Source organism: Rhagoletis zephyria, unplaced genomic scaffold (assembly GCF_001687245.7).
Source record: "Rhagoletis zephyria isolate East Lansing unplaced genomic scaffold, Rhagoletis_zephyria_1.1 Rzeph_scaffold_00116, whole genome shotgun sequence".
In the NCBI taxonomy this organism is placed as follows: Eukaryota; Metazoa; Arthropoda; class Insecta; order Diptera; family Tephritidae; genus Rhagoletis; species Rhagoletis zephyria.
This window is the reverse complement of record NW_016157200.1, coordinates 212,618-227,930: the sequence shown is the minus strand read 5'-3', so window position 1 is coordinate 227,930 and position 15,313 is coordinate 212,618. Positions and strand designations below refer to the sequence as shown.

The 15,313-nt window shown below is 34.6% G+C and overlaps 1 protein-coding gene across 1 annotated transcript in view; it reads right to left on the bottom strand.

Annotated features, from left to right (window-relative positions):
* SecCl (Secretory chloride channel) overlaps positions 1-1,938 on the bottom strand; it is a 32,852-nt gene extending 30,914 nt beyond the window's left edge. Inside the window, exon 1 of the mRNA XM_017634719.1 lies at positions 1,859-1,938. Coding sequence (XP_017490208.1) covers positions 1,859-1,938 — 80 coding nt within the window. The remainder of the gene's footprint in view (positions 1-1,858) is intronic.
* Positions 1,939-15,313: the final 13,375 nt, after the last annotated feature.

The window sequence follows — 15,313 nt, the reverse complement described above, 5'->3', positions numbered from 1 at the left end:
AACGCGGCAGCGACATCATGAATTTGTATGAGTTTGACATAAAAGAAGAGGAAGAACCTTATCTGTCGCCAGAAAAATAGAAATAGATCTAATCTGGCCACAACCACAGCCGTCGCGTAGCCCGGTCGTCGCCAAAATAATTATCTACATAAGAGTACGTGTTAAAATAATTTGACAGCTGTGGTTTGTAGCTCGTCGTTTTCATTGTGTTCGGGCTAACAGTTTGGATTTTCTGAACTAAAATATTGTTAATTTATATGTCTCTTCTAATTATTTCATAATGGTAACGTTCAGAAGGCGAAACAGCTCAGTAACTGTTACGATTGCACCTTCTGAACGCGTTGTTGTGTACTGCTGATCAACTGAACAGTTGCGTGTTAGATGATCGTAATATTTTCCTGATCAATTGATACAATTAAATTTTGCGAAAAAGTGCACTTAGCACCTTTTCTCATTTAGGTAGCGATATGTGTGTGCATATCGATGGCTGAGTGGAAGATCGACCTATGTCGGCAGCCAGTTCAAAAACGCTCTATCTCAAAAAACTTTTGAAGAACGCCCTATTTCAGAATTCGTTTCAAAAACGCCCTATCTCAGCTGCCGATTCAAAAACGCCCTATAGCAGCATATTTTCAATACATTTTGAAGTGAGATAGGGCGTTTTTGAACCGAATTTTGAGATAGGGTGTTTTTCAATTAAATTCTGAAGTAGGGCGTTCTTGAAAAGTTTTTTGAGATAGAGCGTTTTCGAACTAGCTGCCGAGATAGGTCGATCTTCCACTCAGCCATCGATATGTAGATATTTATTTTATTTTATCTTAATTTTTTAATATCTAGTATTTTTGAATTTTTTTCATTATATTTTCTCTTATATTTATTTATATTTTTTTATTTTATTGTACTTTATTTTATTTTATTTCATTTATTTATTGTTTTGTAGCACTCTAATTTGCATGCACTTTTATCTATAGTTAGCTATTTTAAAATTCACTGAAATGCGAAAAATTCTGATTTTATGGCATTAAAATGTAAGCCTATTACTGCATATACACCGTAAATAAACAAATAACTTTCGCACTTTCATTTTATTCCACGTGATATACACCAGCATGAGGTTAACTCAACCTTCAACCATCGACTGGCATTTGGAGAATGCACATATGTACATACATATGTACATATGTAAATATGTATGTACACACCAGTGCGTATGAGTGACAATTTGCAACTAACAACAAGTACATAAATACGTATGTAATTGCTTTGGTTTTGATTTTCAAAAAAAAAATTACCGGTTTCTATTGCAGGTAGCTGGTTATCTGGCAAAAAAAGTTAAATTAGTTCCCCCAATAGATACAGCAACAACATTTTAGGCACCGGGCAAAAAAAAAACAAATTGTGCCACAAATTTTTGTTCATTGCATTACCGATCTTGTAGCGGAATTTGAACATGACTTTGCAACTAGTGTATGTATTTTCCAGCTAAATTGTCATTGAACGTTTCATCGACAAATGTTAAGACACGTTTATGGCGAAGTCACAAAAATAAACAGGCGAAAAAATATAAAAGCGTTCTAAAAAAGCACTAAATGACAAATCTCAGATTTTGTAAGGGGAATAAAAAACTTTAGAACTAATATACATACATAAGTGGGCACAGCGTTCAAGGATTCGCCAAAAATTCGAACTTTTTCAGATATACATACATACATACCTACATATTTAGATTTAAACTTTGGTAAGAAACTCACAAAACATCTTGAAAAGAAGCATTTTCGAAAATGCCATTTATTGCTTTTCTCAGATACTGTACAAAAACTTATCTATAAACATTCAATCGCTTTGCATCTGAACTTACGTCGAAGATAACTGTGTCGTTGTGAAAATAAAGCTGAGCAACAACACTTTTGTCACAATATGGAAGTGAATATTTCTCATATTGTATGTGTAGTTATGTTATTTTATGTTTTTTTTTTTAAGTATGTGCACTTAAAAACTTGGGCTTTGTTTTTGGAAAAGCGACAAGCGAACTTTTCGATCTCAGCGGCTAAACGTTTCTTGTTTTTTTTTTTTTTTAATTACGTTTTCAAGTTCAATATCACTTAAGCTTTAAACAGGTGTTCAATGCAATTGAAATGTACTTTTATGTGCTTTTGTATTTGCACGACCGTTTGCGGCATAATCGAGCTTCAAAAACAACAGTGAGTCTGTCGTTCGACATACGCGCGTCAGCACCACCCACAAGCTAACTTGCTTTACCACCAACAAGTCCACTGCCGTTACGATCGAGTTTTAATACAGGTATTTACGCGCCCGTTTAGGAGACACACGAGAAGAGTCCGCTCTTTTTTTAAACGTCTTTTCACTACGGTATCCGGCTTATATTTGTACTGGCTTGGTTGCCTGATGGCTGCTGAAATACTGATCTACCGAGTAGCAGGTTGGTAGCATGAAAAATATGAAAAAAATAACTAACTAAACAAATAGGAGTGATGACTGTGTCGCACTCCACTTTGCCTAGATATGTATGCATGTACATATGTATGTATATATAATTTTGGAATGTTGTTTTTGTTGTATTTACCTATTTTATTATTTAAAGATACTCTCACTTGCTGATAAGCTCGGTGGATACATGCTCATGTACATATGCACGAATGAAACTCTATGCTCTCAGCCGTATTTCTTCCAAGATGTCGCTGTCTCTATATCTTTCACAAAATAGGCTTTACAGTCGCAATACAGGTGACGAGCAAAAATGACAGAGCTCCTACGAAATGTTTAGAAATAAATAGAGATTTTAACAGTTAATCCCTATAATTTTACGCATGGTTGAAAATGCTTCGCAACTGTGTCGGTTTGAACTCTGAACGTTAGAGGATCTCGACTAAACAAATCAAAATTATTTAGTTATTACAATCTTAAGCGCTTTAATTGGCATCAATTCCATGGGAAATAGCTATTGATACTTTTTATAACTACACATGCACTGAAAAAAATAGACGTTTGAAACAATTTTGTTTACTTCAAAAATATTTTAGTTTAAATACATATATGTATCGTATGCATATATTTTCGATTGGATAGTTTTTCATCCTAAACGTCAGAGACTCAAACTTCATAAAATATAGAACTATATGTCGCGTTGGGCGCCGTTGTAGTGCAGTGGTAAGCAATGCGCGCTTCCACTGGGTTGAAGCCCTGGTCAAAGCAACATCGCAATTTAGAAAAGAGGTTTTTTATTAACAGCGGTCGCCCATCGACAGGCACTGTCAAACCTCTGAGTGTATATCTCTGCCATGAAAAGCAGCTTCTCATAAGAAATACAATCGCTGTTCGGAACCCGCGTAAAACTGTAGGTCCCTCCACTTTGTGAGACAATATTAAGGCGCACGCCAGAAATCGGAAGAGAAGCTCGGCCAAACACTAACATATGTGTAAGCACCAATCTACTATTATTTTCTACATGTCTATATATAAATATGCCAAAAAAATAAAAATAATTTGCAATCCCTTTTTTTAAGACACCGTCTGCACGATTTGAATGAAACAAACACCGATTTCAAGGATATAGCTTCCTCTAATCCAAAAATATAGAATAAAATGTGGAAACCACTATATCTCTAAAACCAATTATGCTGGGGAACTGAAATTTAGCACAGACACATAGACTGTAAATACCCTACTTACGGTGAAAAATAGTAGGTATTGGGAAAGTGGGCGTGGCACCTCCCATACAAACTGGAACTCTCATATCGCTTATCTTTGTAACCACTTATGCTAACGTCCTGAAATTGGACACAGCAACATATGTTGTCAATACCTTACTTACGGTGAAAACTTGTAGATTTTGAAAAAGAGGGCGTGGCACCGCCCATACAAACTAAATTTCTTATACCGCTTTTCTCTGGAACCGCTTACGCCAACTTCCTTAAATTTTTCACAACTATATATGTTAGCTGTAGCGTACTTATGGCGTAAAATGGTAGATTTTGTAAAAGGGGCGTGGCACCTCCCATGCAAACTTAAATTCTAATATCGTTTTTCTTTGGAACCCCTTATGCTAACGCCGTGAAATTCGACACAGCTATTTACGCTATCAATAACGAAAATAGTAGGTATTGAAAAAGGGGACGAGGCACCTCCAAAGTGAACTTCTCGTTTCGCTTATTTGTGTAACCGCTTATGTTATCGTTCTGAAATTTAACATAGCTGCATTTGTTATCATTGCCGAACTTTTGGCGAAAAGTGATGTTTATTTGAAACGGGATGAGAAACCTCGCATACAAAATGCAATTTCCATATCGCATATATCTGGAACCACTTATGATAAGGTAATGGAATTTGATACACCTACATCTTTATATGTACATATAAAATGGCAAGAATCATAAAATTGGAAACCATTTTCTACCAGATTTCTAAATCACATTGAATGATTGTTAGTTTGTGTATGGGCATAGGACTAAATACTAAGTCCCGATCCCGCTTATCCCGAAATTCAATTTCTAAGCTCCGAACCCGCCCATCCCGACGTGTTTCAGAATTGTACCGCGGGCTCGCCCGAAATCTATCTCTAAAAAAATCACGTGTCTTTCAAATTAATTTTAAATAAAAAAATGTATGAAAGATCTGATAATTATGTTTTGCTTTGCTGTTCGTTTTCGTCTCAATTAAACATAAGAACTGGATATTTCATACAAATTTTTTAATGAAGATTTCCTGAATTTGCGTAGTTGCGGTTTTGTCGGGAGTATCGGGAAAGGATTTTGGCCCCGTTCTGTCCGTAAATTTTTTACAGACCTACCCCATACCGCCCATCCCAGCCATTTTAAAATCAGTAGCGTGGGTCTCGTGGGTCCCGATATTCCGCGCTCATCTCTAATTGAGAGCTATCCTTAAAACTGATGGTCAGCTTTGCTTCATCATTAGAACACATAATAGCAATATAAAATTTGGTGCAACGGTAGCCTAATCGTGTGATGCAAAACTATTGGGCTTTAGGCACAATCTTGACGTTTGTGTTCGCCACGAGAAATGTTAAATTTTTGGTTTGATCCGTCGAAATTCCATCTTTTCTATCAATTGGCACAGGCTAGTGCTGCAAATTTTCGATACTTTCAAGTATCGATCGATACTCGATACTTTGGAAAAAAGTATCGAATAAAACTATTCGATACTCGATACCTTTACATTATTCCGTTGAAGATCCCTTATAGCGCCAATACCGCTAAAAACTAAAAAATAATAATAATTTAAGAAAGTTCAATTACATGGCAGTTGAGAAGTGCATGTGCAAAAATTTCATAACTTGCATAACCGAATTTTTGCACATGCAGCAGTACATAGTGTGTATTTAGGCGCCTGGTGTTAGCAGACGCGCCTAAACAAACAGAAGCCAAATCTAAAATTTTTATAATTTTGGTCTGTCTGTCTGTATGTCTTTAAGCGCAAAAACTAATGTATGGAATAAAATGCAGTTCTCACCGATGTACATATTGCTAGAGCTCTAATTGAAAATATAGAATCCATTTGTTTTTTTTTGTGTTTTAGTTTATCGTCGATCATTATTCCTAGGTATTAACTTTTCCAGTGCATCGTTGTTTATATTTAGAGTTAGCAACGGACTGTTCTCAAAATTGTGCCTTGATATAACCACAAACTTAATTTTATTGAAATTCAATTAAGTGTGTTCATGCTTATGCTTGAACGCACTTTTGTGTGGAAGGTTTTTTCATAAAAATTAATTAATTAAAAAATCTGCGACATCACGCCTTACAATTTCATGCAGTTCTCCCCTGCAGAAAAAAATTATCAATTGATAAAAAATAACCTACTTGTAGTTAGCTTTTTTGCGGGATTTCTATAAAATATATAACTTGTAGTTAGCTACAAAAAGCTAACTTGAAAGAAGTGGACAAGTAATGCAGGAGTAAAGCTCGAGATGTTTTCTTTGAACGCGTGTCTATTTAAATATCCCGCACTTCGCAAATACTTTTTCGAGTTGATGACAAATAAAAGGAAGATCGAAATTTCATATTATCATTTTGAAGTTGTGTCTGACGCAGTTCGAATATGGGACCACCACCTATAGCAGAATATGGAAACAAATATGAAATGTAATAAAAACAACTAAAGTAAGTAAAAATAAAAAAATAAATAAAATATTTCGTTTTTTCTATTTATATTTTATGTCCAAAAGTAGTTAGTTACATCAAATGCAGAGGTAACCACCCTTGACTACATCTAATGCAGAGGTAAACCACCCTTGACTATTTCGCGGCCATAGAAATATAGTTAGCTTTCGTCAAAGAAAATATACAGATAATAAGTGAGTTTTAGCGCCTTCCTAATCAACTTAAAGTTAGCTTATAGTTAGATACATTTCCTGCAGGGTCTGCACAATGTACTACACTAAATTACTAAACGGCTGCACCGATTTGGTTCATATTTGGAACATATGCCAGCACCTTGAAAATAAATATTCGGACCAAAAATTTACTCGGTATATAGCTCGGGATATTCCTATAATTCTTACAAAGACTAAAACGTAAAAAAACCAATATATCTCTAAAACCAATTACGCTGGGAAACTGAAAATTAGCACTGATATATATATTGCACATGCATTGGAAAAGGGGGCGTGGCACCTTCCATACAAGCTAAACTTCTCATATAGCTTATCTCTGGAACCTCTTACACTAACTCCCTGAAATTCGACACAGCTAAATACATATGGGCATTTCCCAAAAAAGGTAAACCGAAAATGCAAGTAAATGAATTTAAACGGCTTTATAACTTTATATTTCGCATTCAGATGGCGAAAAGAGGTTTTGAAAACGGGAAACTGTGGAGAGAAGAACTGAAAAAAATTAAATAAAAAATTAAATTTAGTATGTGTTACTAGTAAAAATATTGTATGGGGGGAAAATCTGTCGCGTCCGTTACCAGATTTTAATTCAAAATTAAATCAACAACAAATTGCTTCTGATTAAAAATGAATTGGTTGTAATGGTCCATAATTAGACTTTATTTAAAGAATGTTTAATAAAGGAAAACCTTACACGATTCGCTGAGTTTTGCTTAGTTTTAACATGTACTCTGAAATCACTTCTTTTTTTTTGTCGCGTCCGTTATGCCCTACTTTTCATCGATTTTCTCGACTTCAGTGTTCCAAGCGCACCTAGTTTTTTGTCAACCAAAGGACGGTATAAAAGCTACACAACAGCAAATTTTTTTACAAGTGACTTCAGTTTTCGTATGATTTATTTAACTCTAAAGTCGTACGAATGTCGTGTCCGTAACCCAGGAAATACCCATATGTTATCAATACCGTACTTATGGCGAAAAGTGGTAATCATTGGAAAGGCTGGATCATGTAAAGGCATTTATGTAAACGCGCAAGTATCATTCGATTGGGAACCATTTTCTCCTAGATTTCTAAATCACATTGAACTATTGTTACGCATCGCACAACATTGGAGTTGCAAGGTCATAGAAAAAGATTACGCAAGCTTGGAAGATATCTCACAGGTGGAAATAAGACCATCGGTAAAGCTCATGACACCGAAAGGAATTGGTATTCCATATGGCATCACAGCGTTACTATTATTGGCCTATGTGTGAGGAGGATACTGCGCCTTAGTGGTTTCAGCTTAAACCAAAAATTTAATTAATTGCTTTTAAACGCTCTTTTGCATTGGCCAACGCAAAATTTCTTATTAGGCACCGCGAAGTAAGTGGGCATTGGCTAGTCTTTTATAATATCCACTCATTCAATCTTCTTATTTATTACGTATACGCCAAAGCATACCATTGAGTACTGTACAAATCTATAATACGTATTTACATACATATGTATGTACTTATGTACATATGTATATGTACTTATAAGCACGCATGGTTATATGTATGTATTTCATTAAATTTTTAGCGACACGTTTCGCGAACGTTTTTTACCAACCCACCTACCAAATTAGGTAAGCAACAACAACTTAATTCAATTCTCAAACAACTAAGTGGGCATTTAATTAGCACACCGACAATGCTATATGTATGTATGCTAATTTGAATGACAACTAGAAAAGTGAATAAAAATAAATGCCAGACCTTAAGGCATTATCTGCAGAAGTAACAATTGTCAGTAGCAGTTTATTGCTCCTTAGTGTCATCACTTGAAAAAAAAACAATTGCAATAACATAATCTAAATTACATATATGTATATGTTTGTACATGCATTTAAAAATTAATGTAAGCACATGAAAGTTATTTGAACCCATACATATATGTATGTACATAGGTACAAAATTGAGGGCGGAGCTCGGGCATCGACTTAAAAACATCAAATGGATTTATAACTTTGCGCTATTATTTAGATATATTTTTTATTTATATCTACTCTTAAGTTATGCGAAATCTATGCTATCTTTGTCATCGTGCGCAAACTTTGGAGAATAATGAATAAAAAAAAAAAAATAATTAAAAAAGGATCAGTCCAGCGCCTTCATCTTGACCTGGAGACTGTGTCGGACTCACAGCCGCTAAACTTAAACATAGAATAGTGTTATTATTAAGATATTATTCATGTTGAGAACGGTACATGAAATATTCGATTTCTTGTACTGAATTTAATTTAATAAATCAATATGAATTGCAAAATATTAATATATAACTAGACATCGGAATTCTATGAAATTTGTGTATGCAGAAAATATGAAAAAAATATGCAAAAGGTACGCATTCAGATGAAGATGAAGATGAAGATGAGGATGAGGATAAAGATGAAGACGAAGATGAAGATGAAGATAAAGATAAAGATGAAGATGAAGATGAAGATGAAGATGAAGACGAAGATGAAGATGAAGATGAAGATGAAGATGAAGATGAAGATGAAAATAAAGATAAGTTGATTGTTAGGATCGACCTGTAATTCTCGCAGGAGATTTCAATGTCAACTTTTCGCTGGCCGAATCTGATGAACTGCCAAAATTTTTCAAAGAAAAATTTTCATTGGAAATGGTTTATGGTAGAAATGATCCAACAACCAAAGATATGAATGTTTTCTCAGCCACAAATAATTATTAAATTTAGCAGTTGGTTAAAAAAATTTAAGCTCGGTAAAATATATAAAATAAATATATTGTGTATATTAGAAAATATATGTATATCGCACTTTTATTTCTTTATGGAATTTCCTATATTAAGTTTCATATCTTCCGCGCACGCACACGCACTGAGTTTTTTTTTTTTTTTTTTATGAACACAGTTGTGTAACTTTTCCGGTTTTAAACCATGGATCACCGTATGCCACCACAGGCTTTTAAATCTAAAACTGTAATTTGCATATGAAAATTTTATAATTTGTCAAGCCTCGTTAGTACCAACAAATTATTGCATAAAGTTTTTAAAATTTGACTGACTAAATACCGCAAAACTGTTAATATTTAGCAAGACAAATATTTAAAGTTTAAAAAATGATTAGACTAATGCTGTTATCTTAATTTATTTGTGCAGTTCAACAGTTTGCAGAGTAAATTATGGAGGAAAACGTTTTAGTTTATTACATTTGAAACGTGAGATATCTGAAGACTTAGAAGCTGTCATGTTAGATAAACTTGTTATGTGACTCATGCACAGATAAATAAGTATCTCGTGCAAACAAGCGTCCGCTGCAGTACTCGCATAAGTGCTACTGAAAAAACGAATGAATGAAAAAAAAAATCGCGTCAAATTTTGCAGAGAAAGTATTCAAACAAAGGCAGCAGCATGGGCAAATCCGAGAAATAGTCAACCAAAAACGGAAAAATTCATGGAAATCAAATTCTCACACCGTTGTATCAAGAATGGCATAGTACAAAATGTATATTGATTTCATATTTCTTTTCACACTTATTTCAGAAATATGATTGCATCTCTTACTTCTTGAAGCAAAGCTCTGATTGACCTTAGTTTTAAGCCTGTATCCTAAATAAAATACCATAATATCGCTTGAAAAATGCCAGTTTTTCTTAATGACAAAAATAGTAGCGTCCGAAACGAAACGTCCGCAGCGAACATATGCAATGATTTTAAAGTTTATCCAAACTTTAGTTTGCTTTTATAATATATTTAGTTGATTTCTTTTTGGTTGTTTGTGTTTATCTTCAAAGTGTTCTTTTAGATTTGTTCTACATGCATGAAAATTTGCAGATATTTTTTTACTTTAATGATCATTTCAAAACTGCTTCCATTTTGAGTAACATCCAAACACAAGTTTTGAGGGCGCACATTCCTTCATTTCTTTAAATTCAAATTTCCACTATTTTGTTTCCTTAAGCCCATATTCCGATCGAATTTCAGGGCTTTGAATAAAAATTCATATTCATTTGTTTTTTGTTCATACAACAATTTAGATATTTTCCGTAATGTGTCCCTCTTTGTACTAATCCTTAGGCCCTGTCTCCACACGAAAAACACTGATGGGGTGATAACCATGTCACAAAATATATTTCCAATGGAGGCCGCCTATTTCTCATGAGCTGCAACATGATTCAATAATATAAGGTTCGATAAACTGACAGTTGTCGCTCTCGCACCGCTCCCTTAGCAGTGGCACGAGGTTGCTTCTTTGAAAATTTACTTGGAAAAAGTGTAGCTTTTCTGTGAAATAGAATTATAAGCTTTTGTGCAATTTGTTTATTTGTATATGCATATTAAGGACATTTAACTGATGAAAACATAAATTCTTTTTAAATTGGATGTTTACATAAATCTCATAGTAGTTTTATTTTAGTTCTGAGTCATTTTTCAGTTTTTATACAGCTAAATAGCTCATAAATTACGTAATTCACGTAGATATATTAATATATCGTTCAATATTTCATTTAAAATGCCAGATTTCCTGCAGATACATTAGAATTTAAAAAAAGAATTTCACTACTAATTGCCTACTTTGCGTATGTACTTATCTACTACCATTTTCGCAAAAAGGGATTGCTTTCTTCTCTTTTCTCTGTCCTTCGTAAATGCAACCTTTTGTAAGGGAGTGTCAAACCGCGGCTGTCAATAATTATCTAACCTTGTATTATTGAATCATGGGGCTGCAATATATGTCAGCGCTTATTGCTTGACATCTATTGCAGGCCATTCGATAGTTTGACAGCCATATTTTCATTTGAAAGAAATCGTGCTGGTGGTAACATCGATGAAATTTTGATATTAAATCAAAATAAAAATCTGTTCTCTATTGGATTATGTATGATTACGTTTTAGAAAATTATTCAGCAAGTTTTTTAAAGATTTAAATGTTTTTAAAAAACGAGATTGAGAGAATGTTGTTTGGTGGCGTCATGCGGCGAATGCTTATTTCAAGATATCAAAGTTCCCACACACAAAAACTTGCAATCATTTTGCTCGTCAAAATGACGGTTGGTAGGCCATCGGTGTTTGCCTGTGGAGTTTTGCGGTTACGGAAGCAAGTTTGAATTGAAAAACTACTTGAAACAAATGCAGTGAGTAAATATTTAGAATATTGATACTCTTTTTACTCAAAGGAACAATTTGTGGAAGCTGGGAAAAGCAGTGCTTTAAACCAAATGCATTTTAAAGACATCGTCATGTTAAATAAATCAGTTTGTTGCAGGGCAAAAAGTTAGACTCTCAATAAAGTAGTCTCTAAATTGCTTTCAAATTAATTTAATTTTCTGAAGGGAAATCGAAAAACTAACAATTTCAATTATATTTTTGTCCAGCACATTGCTGTGTGGAGGGCAGTGTTAATGTATGAAGGGTTGGTTTTTAAAAAACATTGAAATTGTAGGAACATTTCTTACGTTTTTGACTGTTTTTGCCAAATGGCAACTTCTTACTTCAAAGTTTCAAAGCAAAATTACATAACCAAATACGCAAATGTCTCACAATAGGTCCTTTCCTTATCTATTCGGATTAAAATCTGAAAAGTGTCAAAAACAAGAGCATTAGCAAAATGCGCTCACTAAAAGAGAATAACAAGAAAAAGAAAAGGGATGCAAAAAAACAAATTTTTAGTCCAAAGAATGGCAACAACAAAACTTACGTCAAATAATAATAGAAATGTATGTACAAAACACATTCACACAAGCACAAGCACAATAAACACTTACAACCTATATCAATTATTTTTTGCCTCCTTCCACTTTCAATTCACTTCATTTACTCTTTAGATTATGCTCACGTTTTGTGTATTCTTTAATTTACGTTAATTTAAATTCAGTTGAGTTTGACACTTTTGAGGATTTTGCCAGCAAAAATTCTTCTGACTAAATCTGACTACTCTCACTCTCACTGAGTGTTGCTCTCTCATTTTTGCTGTAATTTTCGAGTTAAGAAACGCTTTTTGGACTAAATCTGACTACTTCGGAGTCAGAGTGTTAAAACACTCACATATTAGTCTAGAATACCAACCGTTTAGCTATAAAAAACCAGAAATGAGGATCGATTGAACTTTTACGCAGATTTTAACCATATCAAAATTATTTGGTACAAATAAAAACCAAAGCCAATAAAAGAGGTTAAAGTTCAGCTTTTCTATTTCTTATGTGTTTAATGCGAGCAGTGGAACCACATTTACCGCTCATTAAGTACCGCCGCCGAAGAAGTAGTCGGATTTCAGCGAGCCCGAAAAAACAACTGGTACGATGAGGAGTGTCAGGAAGCTGCAGAGAAAAAAGATGCCGCCTACAGGGCCACGCTGCGATCGGGCGCATCGCGAAGAGAGAGGCAGAAATACGTGAGTGCGAAGAGCTTGAAATGCTGGCCGACAGGAGGAATGCCCGAAAATTTTACCAGAGAGTTAGGCGACTTACGGAAGGTTTAAAGACCGGGGCGCACTCCTGTAAGAACAATAATGGCGACCTAGTAACTGATGTCCAGAGCGTACTTAAATTATGGAGGGAACACTTTTCNTGGCGTCAGTTGGCACAGAGGAGAAACGACTGGCGTGCTTTGCTGAACTCGGCCAAAATCGCTTAGGCGGTTACAGCGCCAAAAAAGAAGAAGAAGATGTGTTTAATATCTCGGAAACTATCTAACCGATTAAAAAATGTTTGATGCTAGCTGTGTCAAATTTCAAGACGTTAGCATAAGCGGTTCCAGAGATAAGCGATATGAGAATTTCAGTTTCTATGAGCGGTGCCACGCCCCCTTTCCCAGTACCTATCATTTTCCACCGTAAGTAGGATATTGGATATTTACAATCTATGCATCTGTGCTAAGTTTCAGTTCCCCAGCGTAATTGGTTTTACATATATGTATAGTGCCTTCAAAAATGTTATTGCAAGGTTTTCTTGTGGCGTATTTATATATACACAGATACTTATGTGAAAAAAGCGTATTTATATGAAATGCAACTTATATGTGTAAATAATGTTTCAATTTGAAAAAAAAAGAATTCGAAAAAAACGTGCGTGATTAAAAAACTAAACCTTTTGATGGAGCGTGAATTTGATTGAAAAATATATTAGAAAACACGAGTGTGGGTGATTTGCAAATTCGCCATTGTGAGCGTGAATGAACGTGAGTCAAAATCACTCATACGCCCATCTCTAGTTCTGCCATCAAATCAGAAAAGGCTGGATACAACTGAGTGAAACAAATTCAAGTTCTGCGCGTGATTGTTAATAGGTACGTCGTTTTTTAATCTCGCTGGCGTCATACTTTTGCTGTTCAGTCGCTTTTTTCTGGCCGAACTAACGATTTTTGAATGTAAATAAAAATAAATTACCACTCCCTGCATCAACAGGAGCAGGTATAATGGTGCCACAATTTTCTTCTATCCGGTGATAGGGTGGGATAAATTGCCCCAGTTTGCCTGAAGAGGCGCAAGTGTGGATTTTTTCTTAAGTTAAGTTGGTTAAGTTTAACTAATGATTTAATTATACTTTAAAATAGATAAGTTAACTACCCTTAAAACGAAAGTTAACAACAAATACTCATAATGAATCAGAATTCAAAATATGTACATAGATTTGTAAACGGCAGCAACATCACGTTTGTTATCTCCTATTAATGGCGTGTGTGAAGCGTAATAAGCGCCACCACAACAATCAGGGCAGCCAACTTAGCTCAAACCGTGCCCGTTTTGGCCCTATTTTATTTCAAATGGCACTTAATTTTTCAATTTGGCACAAAGTGCCAAAATGCCACTTTTGAGAAATAGTAATATTTCAATAAATTTTTGCGTGTCCTTCTTTTTTCAACCTAAATTTTCTAATTTCTATAGTGGTTACAACTGGTTTATCTCACTTTGGCATTGGACTTTTGTTTTAGGAATGCGTTTCTAATTTCAATGCTTAATGGGAAGAATTAAAAAGAATGTAACCTTTTTGGCACTTTTATTTTTCTATTTGGCACATTTTGGCACTTTTTTATCCTCAATATGGCACTTCATAGCTAAATATAGTTGGCAGCCTTGACAACAATAGAAGATTATAAGAGAGAGGCGAATCACGAGAGAACCAGTAAGCCGCGTTGGCACTTTGCTACGATCGTAGTAAATTTGGTACGAGTTTTCGAAAATTTTAAAATTTGCTACCTCACTACGCTTTATCCTATTTTTTCTACGCTTATCATATTTCATTCAATTTATGGGTATCACCTATTTATAAATCACTATAACTTCGAAAATGTGGCAATGAGGCCATGGTTTCAAGTTCTAAATATATATCTACTCTTTCCGCAAATTGAAGAAGCGTCTAACCAAAAATATCTCCAACATAAATAGGCACCACCGGTCAAATTTTCGCATAACAGACAGAAAGATTCACTATGTGAGAGGGATATGAAGTTGCGTAAAGGGGTAACAATGGCTGCGTGTTAAACCACCCCCCGAGATGAATTCGTTGCCCCAGATAAATAGCGGTTCAACAGAGGCAAAAAGTTATGTTCGCCTTATTGTAATATTTCTTATAAATCAAATTGTCGATATTTTCAAATAAAGTAAATTTTCACTTATTTATTACGAAAGTTCTAGGGTAAGTGGCAAAAAGTGTTTAGTTCTATAAGCTGGGTATGTGGAAAACGCCACTGTAAAACAAATATAACACAATACTTAAAAGCGTACAAACGTCATCAAAATTTAAATATTATATTTTAGCTTTTGGTTTGTTTAAACTTAAAATAATAACCAACTTTTACCTTTTGCTACGATTTTGATTCTTACTATGATTTTCTGGTATTTTGCTACGCAAACGGTTTCGTGAGGTGCCAACCCTGCCAGTAAGCATATTAGTGAAATTCGCCAATAATAGAAGTTTGGGTAGGTTCAGAAGGCGTAGCAGTAGAGCGCGACCGTTGCTA